At 42.7% G+C, this 20,064-nt stretch overlaps 2 protein-coding genes across 4 annotated transcripts in view; one reads left to right on the plus strand and one right to left on the minus strand.

The window, feature by feature from the left end:
* Positions 1 to 19,473, plus strand: part of LOC134205456 (ras-GEF domain-containing family member 1B-like) — a 217,105-nt gene extending 197,632 nt beyond the window's left edge. For all 3 annotated transcript variants that reach the window (XM_062680711.1, XM_062680713.1, XM_062680714.1), the window contains exons 5-7: positions 1,421 to 2,215; positions 2,283 to 2,485; positions 17,874 to 19,473. In XM_062680711.1, coding sequence (XP_062536695.1) covers positions 1,421 to 2,215; positions 2,283 to 2,485; positions 17,874 to 18,120 — 1,245 coding nt within the window. In that variant the 3' untranslated portion in view covers positions 18,121 to 19,473. The remainder of the gene's footprint in view (positions 1 to 1,420; positions 2,216 to 2,282; positions 2,486 to 17,873) is intronic.
* LOC134205454 (endoribonuclease Dcr-1) overlaps positions 1 to 20,064 on the minus strand; it is a 194,522-nt gene that overhangs the window by 36,297 nt on the left and 138,161 nt on the right. The gene's annotated exons all lie outside the window — the stretch shown is intronic.

A 20,064-nucleotide genomic window follows, 5' to 3' on the forward strand; every position in this document is an offset into this window, starting at 1 on the left:
TTACCGAAATATCGTCATAATTTTACCGAAATTCGGCAACGTTGACTTTTTACCGAGATCTCGGTAGCGATTACCGATGACTCGGTAAAGTTTACCGAAAGCTCGGCAAAAATTTTACCGGCTGTTGGATTCTTGGCAGTCGTAAAATTTCGAATTTCACGGCATCCGTACTAATTTCTCGATGGTCTCGAACATCTCATTTCTCACTTCTCATTACTCACTTCTACTTTTCACCACTAACCAATAACTTTTTACTTCGGACATCTCACTTCACACACTTAATAAGGAAACATATTTCAACTTGTCGGCCAAATGACCCCAAAACCATGGTCATGTAAATGTCTTCTAAGAAATACCTGAGGTAGCATCGCATTTCTTGTATAGCCAGCCGTTACGGGTCAGACACTATTTTGTGCCGCCTCTGACAGAATCGAACTCAGCCACCTTCAGTATGGTTTTGCTTTTAGCCGTGCATTTTACTGCACGGCTGAGGATGGAACCTTCAAACCTAATTCAAACTTATTTCATATAAAATTCAGTCAAAATCCAACGAACTAATTCCAAACCGAATTCAATGCATATGTTATCAATTGATTACAATTCAAAACATATCCTAATCCAACCCAAATCCAATACTATTACAAAAGACTACAATTCACATCCTATTCAATTCAGATCTAATCCGAATTCAATGCATCTCAGACCAGCTTAGACTGACTGGACATGTCAATGGTTGATACTCTGCAATTGATCAGAACTGGTGTCAATTTCATTACGAACCAAATTAATAGAGGTTGGGATTTACCGGTCAAGTCTTTACAGTAAATTAGGAAGATAAACTGAAGCGAAGATCGAGGATTTACTAAGGAAAGTGACATAGTCCATGCTACATTTTTTTTAATAGGAACGAGCCTGGGATTGAACCCACGATCTTATGCCTGTAGAGCAGAAGCGGTAGTCACTAGCCTACTGAGCTCGTCTAAGCAAAATCCAGTGCAACTCAAACCAAATACAAAATTCAATTGATGTTTCCCGTCATTTTTTTTCACTCAATCGATTCTTTAACTTTAATTTTAACTGTTCCTCAAGAACCAATATTTTTGAAGCCTCTGAATGTTTTTAAAATTTAAAACAGCTGGATAGTCGCGCCCGAATTTTTGCATTTTTGCAAAGTGATCCTAGTCAATGTTCGAGCCTTTGCAGGACCTCACATCTATAACGTACGAGAAATGCCATCCGCCAATTGAACTCCAACTTTTTTTTCCAACTATAATTTAAAATTTAGTGAAATCCAATCTTAATCTAAATCAAATTTAATCTAAATTCAATTTAAATCCTATATAAACCTTGATTCCAACCCAAATTAAAATTAAATGAAACAGCGATTAAATTAAATTAAACTCTCTTTCAACAATTCTAGCAAAAATTACAAAGTCTAAGCCGATTTGCCTGCAACTTTGTCCAGCTTTTATCAGAATGGATAGAAACTTTTCCCTACGATTTCCGTGACGAACGAGTAATGCAACACGTACGCACAATGACGCAAAAGTGCATCAACATTGATGGCAAGCTGCGGACGAAGGTTTCCTCCCTGCTGCAGAATCTCCTCCAGAGGCTCAAGACTCTGGAGAAATACGAAGAGTTTCTCGATAAACTCAACCTAGAATCTAGCAAGGAAAGCGATCTAAAGCACGCTGGACAACTGCGCAGTGATTCGCGCAGCAGTAGCAACAGCTTTCACCAATCGACTGAGAAGTCCTCCTCGTCGATACATCATCAAACGTCGTCGTCCACATCATCAGTCAACAGTATTTCATCGATTAGTTCAACACTTTCCACGCCGGACATCACGGACCTATGCCCGAGCCCATCAGTATTAGCGCACCAGTTGACTCACATTGAGCTCGAGCGATTGTCCTACATCGGGCCGGAGGAGTTTGTACAAGCATTTGCCAAAGAGAACCCAAATGTCGACACGTCGATCAAGGACATGAAGAAGACGCGAAATCTCGAATCCTACGTGCAGTGGTTCAACCGGCTGTCGTACATCGTGGCCACCGAGATCTGCAAACATTCGAAGAAGAAACAACGTGCCAGAGTGATTGAGTACTGGATCGAAACGGCCCGGGAGTCGTTCAACATTGGCAACTTCAACACGTTGATGGCCATCATCGCCGGACTAAATCTTTCGCCAATATCGCGGCTGAAGAAAACGGTAAGTTCCTTTAGAATGGTGATCAACGGAATTAGTCTATATTACTATTTTTTATTGTTTCCGACAGTGGGCTAAGATTCAATCGGCCAAATTCTCCATACTGGAGCATCAGATGGACCCGACGAGCAATTTCAGCAGCTATCGATCGACCCTTAAAGCGGCCATGTGGCGATCGGAGGGAGCTACCGATGAACGGCAGCGAATTGTCATTCCATTCTTCAGTCTACTAGTCAAGGATTTATATTTCCTCAACGAAGGGTGTACCAACAAGTAAGTAAAATGTTTGTCTTTGTTTAGTTGATGGAACTTTCCAGCAGTTGTGTTGTGGCTGTTTACGAAGCGCTGACTATAGTTTTTTTATATATACATATATCTTAGTTTTAGAGACTTGCACCCCTCGGTTGGCTCATCTCTTATCGAAAAAAGGAGTGTTATTCGTTATTCTTGATTGTAAGGTCGGACCGAAGGGTACCGATGCAAATATTATTCTATGTCTCTAGATAGTAGTTGCCTGTCTACATCTAAAAAAATTGCCGTCTCCAACCGTAATTGTTGCAAGATCTGTTGGGAGTCAAGACTGACAGCATGGTTCGCTCGTTGTTCGGGAAATAATTTTATGTGACATTTTTCAAAGAATTTGCATGGCTCATGGCTAGGTGTTCATATAGTTTAGAATAGATGGCAATCCTTTAAAAAAATAGTGGTGCGCCGCTTATCGACTGGATTGTTTTGGGACCTTGCGGCAGAGAAAAAGACTGATCCGCCTGATGTTGGCCAGGACATCATCGTCCTCGTTTCCCAAGTGTGTAGGGACTCACTGTTGTTGAGGACTGTTGAGCGCCTCCAGGATTTCCTGAACGAAAGGGTGACGGTTGGTTGCAGAGACTAGTGCTGCCAGGACTCCCGAGTCCGTCACGACGAGTGTCCAACATTTACTTGGTTCAACGCTAGCAGTCTTCTGCGATCTCTGTCGAAAAAGCCGAACAAATGTCCGACAGACGGTGGGAAACTGAGGTGCTTTCGCCAGATTCGATTATTTTTCCTACCTTACCTTTCGCGTTCGAGCCTTCATTGTACCGGATTGTTAAAAATTGATGCTTGTCGTCAACCCGATGTTTCAACAGGCTTTGTGCTGGCTGCTTGTTTAGTCCTTTTGTCAGCTGCTTTTTTATGATAGGTCGATTTTGGGCTTGTCTCCTTTCCAGTTCCTTGCTTCGACGCGGCGGAGACCGGCGATTTTTGGGAGATATTTTTGGCACAGTTGGCGGAGTACTTCGTTGGTTTGACCGAACAGGCTGCAAGAGTCGTCACTACCCCTGGTCTTCTACAGGTAGTCGGGCTTTCCTCCTAACAACTCGATAACGGTTATGTTGGTGGTTTTTGGTCCACATCTCGTTAGATCTCCGGTTGGTAGTTGCCCGAGTCTGCTCAGTCTGCGTGAGATCTCTGGGTTCCCGTTTATGGACCAGATAGGCCTACCCACAGCGGAACTCGAGGTTGTCGAGATGTCGATAGCTTAATCCACGAGTCCTCTACGGAACGTGGATGGTTCGCCACCGTTCAGTATGATGAAGCCGGTGTCAGTTGCCGCACTTAAGACAATGTAGTCAATAGCAGCTCGGGGAACTTTTCCTTGGGGATGTATATAGAAGCCACAGTAATGGAAAAGGGCTACTGGATCCTAACCTAATTGGAAAATCCTCCAATTCTTCTACTGCGACCGATTGGTAGACATTCTCATTTACTTCGGCGGACCACATATACCTGCCACCGAGAGTCCGGTCCATGATGGTGGGCGTGGTCCGGTGGATCTCCTGGAGGACAATCACAACTGGGTTGGAACTGGAGACCATCAGCTTCAGTTACAGAGATTGTTGACGTTGACGTTGCATTGGAGCGCAGGTGTCATGTTTTATGAGCTGGATCTACGCGGTTGCGGATGTGCTTGGGGTATCGTTGAGTTGCTGCTTGGTGCTGAGCTTCCGGAACTCACGACCGGCAGAAATGAGAGAAGTGACAGGGCAATAAAGATGGTGGACGTGAGATTCGACGAGGGTGTACTCCCCCCAGAGCTCTTCCGGAAGCAAGTCTCTCGCCGTAATCCGCTGCTGGTACCGCTGTAGAAGGGGCGTTGGAGCTAGAAGGGCCGGGAAATATAAGAGCATCGTGGACAAATCTTTTTACATGGGGCTTGCCATAGAGACTTACTCCAGTACTTGTGGTGGATGAACTTGATTTGCAAGGATGATATCCGAGTGTCGAGGGTTGTCCGTCAGTTCTGGTTGGGTGTAGCGTCCACACTGACGGGGCCCCGGCTACTCGGACACCTATCTGCGGCTTGTGTCTCTCTTGTTTTCATAGAGGCCCAGAGTGTGTAAGGCGTGGGAGAAAAGCAAGTACTTTGTGTAATTGATACTCGTGTGTGAAGCTTAGTTGGCACATTTCAATTATGTTTGCCGTTGGTATTGTTATTACCGAAGACGATAATAATTACGAATCCATTCATTATTTTTATTTGGGAGATTTTCAGCCGGAGAAGCCATATACGGAGAAGCCGTATACGATAAAAGATATGATATTGGTTTTGTTGGCCAGTATTTATAGGAAGGCAAACTAAGCTTATCAATCCACTTACTGTTCATCCCCAGCTACCGCATCTCGCATGGTCTTCGGGTTGCTGAACTTTGTATTGTTGCTATCATGCTGTTTGCGTTGACGTTGTCATATCCATTCCATACGATGAATCGCTGCAAATTTCATAGGATTTAGCATCGCCCTGCATGTCCTTTTTCTTCTCTTGTTGGCTATATACTTCGGAGTTATTTCTTGAGTGCTCTGTAGAACCATGGCCCGTAGTTTATCGATAATTTTCTCCTTGACTTCAAGACTGGCTTGCAGTTGGTTAATCATTTTTCGTTTGGTCAACTTTGCGTATCTGCTCCTAAACGGTACCACTCTTCTGAACGTTTTCCAGGTTAACTCCGCCGATTTGTGTTGCTTATTGTTGGTTTTTCTCACGTGTTTGGATAAGGTTTCTGATTCCTGGATTGTTTGTGGTGGTGGCGTTTGCATAGAACCCTTTTTGATCGGCGCTGGAACGTGCCTCCCCAGTCAACGCAAGATCGTATATGATGCCACATAAGTGCTAAAGTGGAGGCCATATAGGCAGGCATTGCATTTTATCCCATCATTCGATCTTCTGAGCAAAGATACTGATGATATCCAGGGATATCGATCTTAGTTATCTATCTGCTCAGTAAACAAAGTGCAATGTTCGCCATGGAGAAACATTTTTTCACTGTTTTTGTTGTAGCAACGCCCTCGCAACGTGAACAAACACCGAAACACGCTGGCCATCTGGATCATCATTGAATGCTCAAATGATAATATCTTTTCAGAGTGCTCTTTGATTAGGGATAATATCTTTGCATAAGCAAAGATAATATCCTGTGCTCAGATGATATTGCAATGCCTGCATATAGGTACTTCCCCATACAATATACGTATATCGCCTTCACTTTAGCATTTTATGTTGCATCATATACGATTTTGTGTTGACTGGATCGAAACCTTCCGGACTTGAACAAACGAGACTCCCTAGTCTACTCGGATTCACAGGATCTCAACCTCCATGGTACACAGAGCATTTTCTGCTTGATGTTTGGCGGTCAGGATTCTGGCAAAACTAGTAGAGTTGGCGATCGATCAGAGTGGGCAGTTTGGCTGAACCGTGCTTGGAGCAGTTTCCGCAGGCTTGTTCCGCACTGAGGCACCTCTAGCCGGTGTGCCGGGACCAACCGAAGTTCACGTAAGTTCCAGGATCACCGCACCTGCGAGGATCAATATTATATTGGATGTGTTGACAAACCTACCGTCCGGTAGTTTTTTCTCAATCCTATGCACAACTTCATACGCCTTGGTTTTCAAGCGGATTGAGAAGGTAGTCGTCTGGTAGTTCGACTGCGTCCGCATTTGACACTACGCAACCAATTGTGTTGAGCTGCAGGTAGTATATGATTGACACTGGGGTACCGTCGTTTCGTTTGTCTATTCTCAGCAGACGTTTGTACTGCCTCTGACTTCTAATTCTTCAAGACATATCTAGTGCCTTTTTTTCCTTGCTTGTACTGTCAATCTCCGAGAAAAGATTCGACGAAGAGGCGGAAAATTGACGGGTTCGATGGGCACAGGCCATTCACGCCCTGTATCCGTAGCATTTGTAGCGGACCTGATACATTTTAGGGCTGCATGAGCCACGGGAGCGTACGACCGGTTCACTGAATCAACAATACACGTTCGAGGCCGCATCTCTTCACCCTCGAATGCGCCCCATGCTCGCCAAGTCGTTCGGTACCTGATCACCTCGCTCGCTGCGCTCCACGCCGTCCCGTACCTGCCGGATCGGAAGTGAACACAATCTTTGCAGAATTGCTGTTCAGCATTCTTGCAACATGCCCTACCCATCATACCCTTCCAGCTTTAGCTACCTTCTCCATCCAACTCCATATTCAGTCACTCGAGCTGGCACCGGCGGGGTTCGATTCTTCGCGTAACGCAAACGCTTTGCAAATACGCGAGAAGAATACGAAAAACGTGCGCCTTCACCACATTAGTGCAAGAAGTTCGTCTCACTCCCACTACACAAGTTATTTTTGTAACCTACAACACCACGCGACTTTTCCACGGCGGAGGAAAAGTTCGCCGTTCTACCGCGGCAAATCACTTTCCATCGACCCGTGAGGTACCGTGCATCTTTTCTTTTGCACTTTCGAAAACAGTTCATTGCTCCCACTCGCGCACCGTCTCGGAGGCACCGTGGGCTTCTTTCGCTCTTCTAGAAAATAAGTTCGGCTTCAAGGCTCCCTCAAACCTAAGTGGTTTCATCGCCGCGACGGCGCGACTATATCGCTTCATACAATAGGGCACTGCACGGGCTACTTTGTCTCTTTCTCATTGCAAAGAAATTAGAAAACAACAAGGCCACTAAATTTTAATATTTACATTTACTGGCCTTGTTGTTTTCTACCTTTCATACAGAACGAAAGAGAAAGAGATTTGTCCGACCACTGCCCAATCCTGTGTACCATTTACACTTTTCTACCAACGGCGACCGAATCGCAATCGCCAATCGACGGCGACAGTCACATCCCGTGTGTTTGTGGGGACTTTTACTCCCCCCACAAACATCACTTTCGCACCGGAAGTCACTATCACACCTGCTCAAATGAATTACTATGCGTCTCCTTCCACCACACTACACTTCTGTTCTCAAGTTCGAAGGGCGCATGGGCATCATTCCCTCCCAAAATCTGGAGTCAACCGTCCACATGACGTCACTGGTCAGCTGAATGCACTGAAATCACTTGTTACCAGGGTTCGTACTTTTCGTTTCGATGAGAGGAAATCAAGCGATTTTCTGATCGTAGGGGAAGTTTTTCTCATAGTTTGTGGTGAAAAACATTTCACACTCATCCCTCTTTTCTCTAAAGCAAACCTGAAAGATAAACGAAAATCGTACCTAGTCCATGAATTTCTTTTTTCGTTTCATCAATTTTTACGCCTCACTCACTTTTTGCGAAAATTTTCGGTAAGCAATAACAAAAATTTTATGACCGCAACGGGATTCGAACCTAGAACATCAAAAAATAAAATGGCGAAGGGATGCGGTCACTATAGCCGTACCACCACAACGACTGCATATAGGATTTAGGTTGTTTGTACCATAAACTATACTCTTTCTGCATTTGGTGATAACACGAAATGGATGGAAGAAGTGAGAAAACGAGCAAACCAACTTTTCGCAGCACTGGTAGTGAGGGAAAATTGTTATCTCTCATCAGACCGTTTTTCTCTTCCCCGCAAAACGATTTCTCGGTGAAAATCTAAGCATTCTCTGCTCGTGAGAATGACTGAGAATTAAATACAATCCCTGCTTTCTACATATGCGCGTACAGTACAACGTCAAATCGCACTAAAAGACTGCTCTGACTGAACTGAACTATGAAACTTAATTCATTTGTTTATTTGTTTCGAGCTAAGAAATTAAAGAAATTATGCAATCAAAAAATTAAGAATTGAAGTGTTTTGGAAACTGAGAAATTATGGAATTCAGTGAAGAATTAAGGAATTGAGTGTTATATTATGTAGTTTATGATCGCTCCCTCTGAGCGTAATTTATGAACAACCCCGATGTGTCATATAGATTTAAGTTGTTACTTTGCTCGCGCACGGTTGAGACGTGAAATAAAGTTGTCCTCTCGAAACGTGTTTATTTTTATTTCTACGAAATAAAACATGGTGTCAGAAGCCATCGTGGTGTTCTGAAAGTGTTTCCGGCGTCATTAAACATCGCGGAAGTGTGCGAGGAAAAAACGAGCTCGGGTGGTGGAAGAATCATTCGCGACCGAGACAGATAATTACAGTGCGCGTGTAGCAAACAAGTCGAATTCTGTCTGGCGGCCATATTTCTTTCGCTGTGCCTACTTCGTGTGATTTTCCCGACAGTGTTGAAAATTGTGTTTCAGAATGAATTCCGAACAATTTTCTCGATTTATGGAGCACCAAAATGGTGTGTTTAGAGAAATGGTGCTTGCACTGCATCAAATAGGTGCACCACAGCAAGTAGAAAAATCTGCAGCTCTTCCTGTTCCTCTTCCTCCACCGCTAGAGCTGGAAGGCGATATGGAGCAGAACTTCGATTTTTTTTCACGTAACTGGGAAAACTATTCTAGTGCGGTGGGAATGGATAAGTGGCCTGCGGATCAGAACAGGAAGAAGACAAGTGTATTGTTATCAGTGATTGGAAAATCTGCGCTCAAAAAGTATTTTAATTTTGAGTTGACAAACGCAGAACAGGAAGATCCGACCGCCGCCATTGCGGCAATCAAGCGGAAAGTGGTTCGCGAGAGAAACAAAATGGTTGATTGGTACGATTATTTGTCATTGGTACAACTAATGTCAGAAAGTATTGATGAATATGTGGCTCGGTTGAAACCGTTAGCCAAATTGTGTCGGTTCGGTGCTTTAGAAGAAGAACTAGTTATGTACAAGGTGGTGACCTCCAATAAATGGCCGAAGTTGCGAGCCAAATTATTGACGACCCAAAATCTTACGTTGGCCAAAGCTATCGATATGTGTCGCGCGGAAGAAATTGCCGAAAAGCATGCTACTGCTGCAGGGCATTCCAGTGGTGAAGTGAACATGGTCAAAACCAGGAAGAAAAATTTAAAATGCAAATTCTGCGGCGATTGGCATGACTTTGCGAAGGGATCGTGTCCGGCTTTGGGAAAAAAGTGTCGTCAGTGTGGTGGTAGAAACCACTTTGAAAAAGTTTGCAAGGCGGATGGTAAGAAGATGAAGAACAAGAGAAGAGTGAAAAAAGTGCATAATGACAGTTTCTCGGGTTCCAGCCCGAGTGAATGCAGTGACAATTCAACGACTGATAGCGAAGAAGAAGCGGTGATTGGAAAAGTGTATGATTCTTCGGATACTGGAGGCAACGTGCTCGCTGATCTGGAAGTGTTCATCGGAAATAAGTGGCAGTCTGTGCGTTGCGAACTGGATACTGGCGCAAATACAAGCCTCGTAGGAGTCAATTGGTTGAAGAAGATAGGAGGTGAAAACGGTCCCAAAGTGCTTCCATCAAAATACCGGCTGCAAAGTTTTGGAGGAGGCTCGATCCCAGTACTTGGAGAAGTCAGAATCCCGTGTCGACGAAGCGACCGCAGGTACACTCTGGCGTTGCAAGTTGTAGACGTCAATCATATGCCACTCCTGTCAGCGAAGGTATGTAAAAAGCTTGGTTTTGTTAAATTTTGCCACTCTGTGATGCTCCAACCCCCGAAATCGGAGAAGGAACTCCTTAATATTTTTCGAATAGAAGCTGAGCAGATCATTAATCAGCATAAGACGCTCTTTGAGGGATATGGAAAATTCCCAGGGGTTGTATCTTTGGAAGTTGATCCCGATGTTGTCCCATCAATCCAGTCGCCTCGACGAGTTCCCATTGCAATGCGTGGACCTCTGAAAGATGAATTGAAGAAGCTAGAACAAGAAGGTATTATTGTGAAAGAAAATCAGCACACGGATTGGGTTAGCAATATAGTGCTGGTTAAAAGAGGTGGTCAAACAGGGTCAGTTCGTATATGTTTAGACCCAATTCCACTTAATAAAGCCTTGAAACGACCCCATCTTCAATTCACTACAATCGATGAAATCTTACCAGAGCTAGGACGAGCGAAAGTATTTTCGACAGTCGATACAAAAAAGGGCTTTTGGCACGTGCTTTTGGATGAAGAGAGTAGCAGACTGACGACCTTTTGGACTCCTTTCGGACGGTATAGATGGATACGAATGCCCTTTGGAATAGCGCCGGCACCTGAGATTTTCCAGGTTAAACTACAGGAAGCAATTCAGGGACTAAAGGGAGTAGATTGTTTGGCTGATGATGTTTTGATTTTTGGATCTGGCGAAACTTTGAAAGAGGCATTAGAGGACCATAATCGAAATCTGAAGGAGTTGTTAGTACAGCTGGAGAAAAACAACGTGAAGCTGAACCTAAATAAAGTGAAACTATGTGAAACATCGGTCAAGTTTTTCGGTCACATTCTGACGAACCAGGGTTTGAAGGCGGATGAAAGCAAAATAGCAACGATAAAGGAATTTCCTTCACCAACGGATCGCAAACAACTGCAGAGATTCATCGGAATGTTGAATTATCTCGGGCGCTACATTAAAAATCTTAGTGCCGAAAGTACTGTGCTGCGGAGATTGATTTCAGAGAAGGAACCTTGGACTTGGACGGCAACTGAAGAAGAGGAATTTAACCGGATGAAATCGATTGTAGCAGATGTAGGCACACTACAATACTATGACGTGACCAAACCACTAGTGATAGAATGTGACGCAAGCTCGTTTGGATTGGGCGCCGTAGTGTTCCAGGAAAAAGGAGTCATTGGATATGCATCACGGACACTAACGGCTACAGAGAAGTGCTATGCTCAAATCGAAAAGGAGCTGCTGGCAATCGTTTTTGCGTGTGTTCGTTTTGACCAGTTGATCGTGGGTAATCCGAAGACCATAGTACGAACAGATCATAAGCCGCTGTTAGCTGTGTTTCGAAAACCATTGCTGTCTACTCCTCGTCGTCTACAGCATATGCTGCTTAGCTTGCAGAGATACAATCTAGAGTTGCAATTTGTCACTGGTAAAAACAATGTGGTAGCTGATGCCATATCAAGAGCTCCACTGAACGAAAAGCACTCAGAAGATTGTTTTGATAAGCGAAATATATATTGCGTTTTCAATGAAATGGAGTCATTAAACATGAGCAGCTATCTCAGTATCACCGATGAACGACTCAACGAAGTGATAGCGGAAACAAGTGTTGATCCTACCATGCAGATACTCATCCAGTACATCAAACAAGGCTGGCCATCTTCTATCGATAAAATTCCTGATGCGGCTAAAGTGTACTTTAAGCATCGCGACGAGCTGTGTACACAAGACGGAATAGTTTTTAGGAGTGACAGAATTGTCGTTCCACACACATTGAGGAAGAAACTAACGGAAAAAGTCCATCTAAGCCACAATGGAATTGAGGCTACTTTAAAGTTGGCCCGTGCGAACCTGTTTTGGCCAGGAATGAGCGGTCAAATAAAAGATGCTATAATGCAATGTGAGATTTGTGCTAAGTTTGCTCCTTCACAATTGTCACCAGCTATGAAAAGCCATGTTATACCTGTGCACCCATTTCAAGTAGTTTCGATGGATGTATTTTTTGCGGAGTATCTGGGGGATAAAAAGAAGTTCTTGGTAACAGTAGACCATTTTTCTGATTTCTTCGAAGTCGATATTCTGAAGGACCTCACCCCACAAAGCACAATCAAGGTTTGCAAAACTAACTTCTCTCGCCACGGTAGACCTCAATTGGTCGTTACAGATAATGGGACAAATTTCATCAACAAAGATTGGAAGCAATTCGCTCAAGATTGGGATTTTCAGCACACAACTTCGGCTCCACATCATCAACAAGCTAACGGAAAAGCAGAAGCAGCAGTGAAGATTGCCAAACGTTTGCTTCAAAAATCCAAAGAATCTGGTGTGGACTTTTGGTACGCACTGCTACATTGGCGGAACGTGCCGAACAAAATTGGCTCGAGCCCTGTGGTGCGAATGTTTTCGCGAAGTACGCGATGCGGAATACCAATGTCGGCAGAGCACCTCATTCCAAAATCACAGTCTGGCGTTCCGGAGACTATTGAAAGGAACAGACGAAAGGCGAAGTATTATTATGACAGGAAGACTCGAAAATTACCTACTTTGGAAACAGGAGATCCTGTATATGTGCAACTCCATCCGGAAACTTCGAAGCAGTGGACACCGGCAAGCATCGACAGCAGGTTGAATGAGCGTTCCTATATTGTTGATGTGAACGGTGCAAGTTACCGACGGGATCTGGTAAACCTAAAACCACGTAAGGAACCGGTAGTCACGCCTACCCAGCCATCAAGCGCTCCAGATTTACTACCAGCAGTCGTTCCGGACAAATCTACGAAGCCATCCTCGGTTGTGTTTGACACACTAAACTGTGACGAAACGATTGAGACAGCATCAAGTCAAGAGCCTGCGAATGAATCATCTGGCCAACCGGAAGAACATGCTGTCAGGCCGAGAAGAAACACGAGACAACCGATTCGTTATCAAGATTATGTAATGGAGTAATTATTTTCATAAACAAAACGGGGAAGATGTTATATTATGTAGTTTATGATCGCTCCCTCTGAGCGTAATTTATGAACAACCCCGATGTGTCATATAGATTTAAGTTGTTACTTTGCTCGCGCACGGTTGAGACGTGAAATAAAGTTGTCCTCTCGAAACGTGTTTATTTTTATTTCTACGAAATAAAACATTGAGAAACTAAGGAATTAAGACTCTGAGAGATTAAGGAATTGAGGCATTAAGGAATTACGAATCTAAGGAATTAGGTTTTAAAAATTAAGCGATTAAGGAATTCGTGAATAAAGGAATGAATGAAATCAGTAATAAAGGACTAAGGATCTAAGGCATAGTTTCTCAAAGTGGTGGGTCGCGACCCCCCAGCCAGTGTAAATCTTATGGAAGGGGGTCGCGACCCCCCAACTTTGGGAAGCTATGATCTAAGGAATTAAGAAATTCAAGAATTAAGGAAATTATTTATTAATTAGGGCCCTCCTTAGCCGTGTGGTAAGACGCGCGGCTACAAAGCAAGACCATGCTGAGGGTGGCTGGGTTCGATTCCCGGTGCCGGTCTAGGCAATTTTCGGATTGGAAATTGTCTCGACTTCCCTGGGCATAAAAGTATCATCGTGCTGGCCTCATGATATACGAATGCAAAAATGGTAACCTGGCTTAGAAACCTCGCAGTTAATAAATGTGGAAGTGCTTAATGAACTGCGAGGCGGCTCTGTCCCAGTGTGGGGATGTAATGCCAATAAGAAGAAGAAGAAGATTTATTAATTACCAGACTAAGGCCAGAGTGGCCTGTGCAATACATAAAAGTCTTCTCCGTTCAGCTCGGTCCATGGCTGCACTTCGCCAACCACGCAGTCTGCGGAGGGTCCGCAAATCGTCCTACAGCTGATCGATCCACCTTTCCCGCTGTGCACCTCGCCTTCTTGTTCCCGTCGGATCGTTGTCGAGAACCATTTTCACCGGATTACTGTCCGACATTCTGGCTACGTGCCCGGCCCACCGCAGTCTTCCGATTTTTGTGTTGTGAACGATGGATGGTTCTCTCAACAGCTCATGCAACTCGTGGTTCATTCGCCGCCTCCACGTACCGATCGCCATCTGCACCCCACCATAGATGGTACGCAGCGCTTTCCTTTCGAAAACTCCCAGTGCGCGTTGGTCGTCCATGAGCATCGTCCAGGTCTCGTGTCCGTAGAGAACTACCGGTCTAATAAGTGTTTTGTAGATAGTCCGTTTGGTACGACGGCGAACTCTATTCGATCTTGCAAAGTCCAAAGTACATACGATTTCCTGCCATGATGCGTCTCCGAATTTCTCTGCTGATATCGTTATCAGCGGTCACCAGTGAGCCCAAGTACACGAATTCTTCAACCACCTCGATTTCGTCACCACCGATAGAAACTGGTGGTGGGTGGCTTACATTGACCTCTCTTGAGCCTCTTCCTATCATGTACTTCGTCTTCGACGTGTTGATGACTAGTCCAATCCGTTTAGCTTCGCTTTTTAGTCTGATGTAGGCTTCCTCCATCCTCTCAAAGTTACGTGCCATGATATCAATTTCGTAGGCGAAACCAAAAAACTGGACGGACTTAGTGAAAAATCGTACCACTCGTGTCAATTCCTGTCCTTCGTATTACTCCCTCCAAAGCGATGTTGAATAGCAGACACGAAAGACCATCACCTTGCCGTAACCCTCTGCGTGTTTCGAAGGGACTCGAGAATGCCTCTGCCCCCCCTACGCACATCACCCGATCTATCGTCACCTTGATTAACCGTACCGGAAACCCGTTTTCGTGCATAAGCTGCCATAGTTGTTCCCAATTGATTGTATCATATGCGGCTTTGAAGTCGATAAATAGATGATTTGTGGGCAAGTTGTATTCGCGGCATTTCTGCAATACCTGACATACGGCGAACACCTGGTCTGTGGTAGAGCGTTCACCCATAGATTCCGTCTGGTGCTGCTCCATGAACTCTCTTGCAATTGGTGTTAGTCGGCGGCATAAAATTTGGGAGAGTACCTTGTAGGCGGCGTTCTGCAATGTGATTGCGCGGTAGTTGCTACAACCCAGCTTATCGCCCTTTTTGTAGATGGGACACACGACACCTTCCATCCACTCCTGCGGCAGAACCTCATCCTCCCAAACCTTGGTCATCACCCAGTGCAGCGCTCTAGCCAGTGCCTCACCACCGTGTTTAAACAGCTCTCCTGGTAGTTTGTCAACTCCAGGGGCTTTGTTGTCTTTCAGCCAGCCTATCTTTTTCTGGATTTCCTGGAGATTCGGAGGCGGAAGTCGCATGCCCTGCGAGCGTGCTTCTAGGTTCATTACCATACCGCCACCGTTGTCTGCCATATCGCCATTCAGGTGCTCTTCGTAGTGCTGCCGCCACCTTTGGATCACCTCACGCTCTTTTGTAAGAAGGTTCCGGTTTATGTCCTTACACATATCGGGCTGTGGCACGTGGCCCTTACGTGAACGGTTCAACTTCTCATAGAACTTTCGTGCGTTATTAGCGCGGTACAGTTCCTCCGTCTCTTCACGGTCTCGATCTTCCTGCTGGCGCTTTTTCCTACGAAAAATCGTTCGCCCTCGTGCGGTGTTGCAGCAATCTCACCCATGCTGCATTCTTCTCCTCAACTAACTGCTTACATTCGCCGTCATACCAGTCGTTTCTCTGATCCGGAGCCACCGTGTCTAGTGCAGCGGTTACGGTGCTTCCAATGGCGGATCGAATATCTCTTCAGCCATCTTCAAGATATGCTGCGCCTAGCTGCCTTTTTCCGTTGGGAGTTCCACTTCCAGCTGCTGCACGTAGTCTTGGGCTAGTCTACCGTATGGTAGCCGCCCAATGTTTAGCCGCGGCAGACGACTCCGACGCGTGTTGTACACCGTCGAGAGTTTTGAACGCAGACATACTGCAACGAGGTAGTGGTCGGATTCAATATTCGCACTGCGGTAAGTGCGTACGTTTGTGATGTCGGAGAAGAATTTACCCTTTTGGGGTGGGGGGGGGTGGTTAGGTGTCTAAGATTGTGTGGCAGTGCATATATTAGGTACCGTTGTTCGGGGTGACATTTGGCCAAGGGGGTAAAATTAGGCCAAAAACGAAAAATGTTTCCACTTCTAATATCTCAGAAACTGTTACGAATTTTGATGAAAACTTCAAACGGTTCGAAATTATATTTAAATTCGCGTCTAGGAAATCACAAAGCAAATTCCCAAAACTATTTGTGCTCGTACCATAATGCTTGGAAATTGAATGCAAAATTATTGATCTAATGAACCCGTATTAAAATAGTGTCAGTAATGCCCCACAAATCTATAATATAACTAGTTTTTAGATCAATGGATACCTGGTTATCATGTTACGATAATCTGTTGTTGTTTTATCGAATTTTATGGATATTTTGTATAGCGGTTCTGGTTTTTCGTAGCAACGAACAATGCACGCTGAAAAGGGGTGAGATTGGGCCAAGCCTTTGGTTGATTTGCCTTACATAGTTGGTAAGAGCCGTAATGTAGGCAATTATTTTTGATGAACGATTGAATCGTTACATCGTCACCGCTGAACTTTATTTCACTTGGCCCAATGTCACCCCCTGTGAGGGGTGAGAATGGACCAATTTCAAACAACATATAACTTTGTAGAATTTTCCTCATTTATTATTTTTTCCCCAAACAGTGGTAAATTTATTATTCAAGCTTGTATCAAACTAATTAAAGCTTGATTCCAATGTTAACTACTAGAGCTTTGTAACATTTACTTGGAGCATACCACATTTTGGCCCAATGACACCCCTGTGGCAAAGAGGGCAGGGGGGTCTAGAAATCTCAAAAATAGTGGACGTCATATTTGAATCGCCCCTTAGCTAATTAAAAGTTTATGAATTAAGGGATTCAAGAATCATGGACTTGAGGAATAAGGAAATGAGGGAAAGTTGGAATTCATGAGTAAAGGAATTCAGTAATTGAGTAATTAAAGAATTGAGGAATTAACAAATTGAAGATCTAAGGGATTAGAGTACATATTAAGGAATTGTGGAATTATAAAATTAAGGAATTAAGGAATTGAGGAATTAAAAACTTAATTTGAGGAATTAGGAAATTAAGGAATGAAGCAACTAAAGAAATAAAAAATATGGAATTGAAGAATTTAGGAGTTTATTAATTAAGAAATTGAGAGGAATTACGGATCTGATGAATCAAGAAATTGAGGATTAAAGAAATTAAAATAAATTCATTAAGGAATTACGGATCTTTGGAATTGAGGAATAAATGAATTGGGGAATTGGGGAATTGGGGAATTGAGGAATTAAGGAATTAAGAGTTTAAGAAATCATGGAATTGGGGAACTAAGGAATCGAGGGATAAGAGAATGTTGGAATTTATGAGTTAAGGAATTCGGTAATTAAGTAATTAAGGAATTGAGAAATTAGGGAATTGAAGAATTAAGGGTAGTAAGAAGAGTATTAAGAAATTAAGTATTATGGAATTGTGAAATTAAGGAATTAAGTAATTAGGAAATTAAAGAATTGAGGAAAAAAGGAATTAAGAAATTTAAGAATTATGATGTAAATTATAAATTAGGGAATTAGGGAATTTTGAAAATATGTAATTGAGGTGTTTAGGAATTTATTTATTAAGGAATAAATTAAGGAATTGAGAAATTAAAGAATCAAGGTATTGAGGAATGAAGGAATTAAGGAATTACGGAATTGTAATACATATACAGCAAGGCAAATAAACGAGAATTATTAGAAATAATGATACCTTCTTCCCTAGAGTGCTTTTTTGATTCTCTTTATGTATGTACGAGAAAGTCACTATCAGCGCTGATTGAATTGAATTAATTAGTTTTTTTTGTATATTTCCAACTTCAATCAACCGCACGTACAATAATACTGTTATCAATTTTCCCACAGACTACCCAACGGCCATATCAACTTCGAGAAGTTCTGGCAACTGGCCAAGCAGGTCAATGAGTTCATCGGCTGGAAGCAGGTCACGTGTCCTTACGAAAAGAACAGCAAAATCATAATGTTCCTACAGACCAACAGTATTTTGAACGAGAACACATTGGCGATGGCATCATTCGACTGTGAACCACCGGAGAACAGTAGCGAGAAGGATCGCTACAAAACTCTCAAACACGAGCACTTCAACAACTAGTTTTTCGTCGGTATACCGAATTTCAGTTTCGCACAAGTTTTACACATTCTACTATAGCCGAACTCCTATAGTTTCCGACAGATCTACTTACACAACTCATGCAAAACTACATCAAAGGGAAAACACACCGACACAAAGAGACGAAATCTCAAATTTGACACTGCATTTATTGATAAAAGATTTTTAGATATTTTTTAGAATACGATAAATCTTTTCTGTAGCCATAAGCGGTTCCCCCCTTTAGATAGAAGAGACAAGCACGAGTCTCCATCAAGGTGAAGCGATGCCGGTAGATCGACATAACAAACATAAGACAGATGCTCTGTAACTGTAGGCCGAATATTGAATCAGTAATATTAAGTGTGGTACGGGGTAACGTACGTAGCTCGATATAGAAGCGCATGGTAAACTCTGTGCGGATCCTTATACCAACTAAGAAGAAAAAGCATAATTTTGTTTCACCCAGTGAAAAGTGTAGCAACCTTTTGAACGTATTTCAAAAATATGAAGAAAGGCTGAATGGACTTTATGCGTTGCTAACAGCAAACCGATTGTGATTAGTTTTATTCGTTTATCGCGCGATAGGCACTTACTTATTTATTTTGTTGTTGTTTTTTTATTATTAACTTCGAAGATTTTATTTCACTTTGTTTTACCTGTCCGAATGTAAAAAAAAAGTATAGTTTATTTATAGTCCGTAATGCGTGAATGTTCATTGTATAGATTAAGCTTTAGGTTGAGGAGTATTACTTTAGAGTGTAAAATCACACAAAGGCAGTCTCTTGCATTGTCCGCCAGCATGACACAAATATAGGTTACTTTGATTGATTTTTCATTTTTTTATACACGTCAATAGAAGACGAAGAAAAACGAGCCGAATATATTAATATGTTTGTTGTGGTACCTACTAATGCGTATTGTGAATTGGTTTCCCTTTACTGAATTTACTGATTTTTGGAATTTCCAAATTTCTAGTAATCAAATTTTTACAGAAATACACCGAAAGGATTTGAATGAGGGGTATATACAGAAGCATGCCAACTTTATAATCAATGAGATCAGAAGTAGTTTTCTTTTCCTCTTTATTATTTGGTCAAATTTAAAACGATATAGGTATACTGCCGTGAATCGCATATCTGTCCCATATGCATAGGAAACCCAGCAAAGATGGGACAGATATGCGATTCACGGCAGTATAGTAGCTTGATGTCAAAGTTCATATATCTGATTTTCACTGGGAATAATCTATTTTATGTTGGGGGTCAATTTTATTTTAAGAAAATGGACTGCTAACTTTTTAATTTTTTTGTTCCGGTTTGTAAACTTTGTATACAAGTTCAAAAAAACAATTTCTCATTTATTCTGATGATGTTCAAACGATGCAAATGATATCAACATATTTTCGCAAAGTTCTAAAACCGTTTACTATAGCCATCTCAAATTCGACAAACAGGCCACTTACACCTCTCTGCTTCTACCCACAGCCCTTCTCCCGTGATAAAACACGTAGTCTGAATAACCTATTACGCTAATAAAGCAAAATTCTTCAAGTGGTATGGTTCAGCCGCTTTCAATAGTCACTTTTATTTAAATATGACCAATACTATACAATTCCGAATGGTTCGATTCATTTCCCATATATAATTTTGATAAGTTAATTAAAGCGACCTGCTTTCGATGCATTTTTCTAATCAAACGCTTCGTCAAACAGTTCTCTGTCAGAAAAGAATTTCGCAAAATATGAATTTTGGTAAAAGTACATTCCTCGCTGCAGTTAGCATTGGAATGTACAATGGATTATCAATTCCGATTCAAGGCAATTTTGTTATCTCTCCATATTGCAAATCAAAGTATTAATTTTATGTATCCCTCTATTGACGGAATGTACATCCTTACAACTATTTCGGCTAAAATTCCATTATATTTTCACCACTTAGATTTCAT

Source organism: Armigeres subalbatus, chromosome 1, assembly GCF_024139115.2.
Source record: "Armigeres subalbatus isolate Guangzhou_Male chromosome 1, GZ_Asu_2, whole genome shotgun sequence".
In the NCBI taxonomy this organism is placed as follows: Eukaryota; Metazoa; Arthropoda; class Insecta; order Diptera; family Culicidae; genus Armigeres; species Armigeres subalbatus.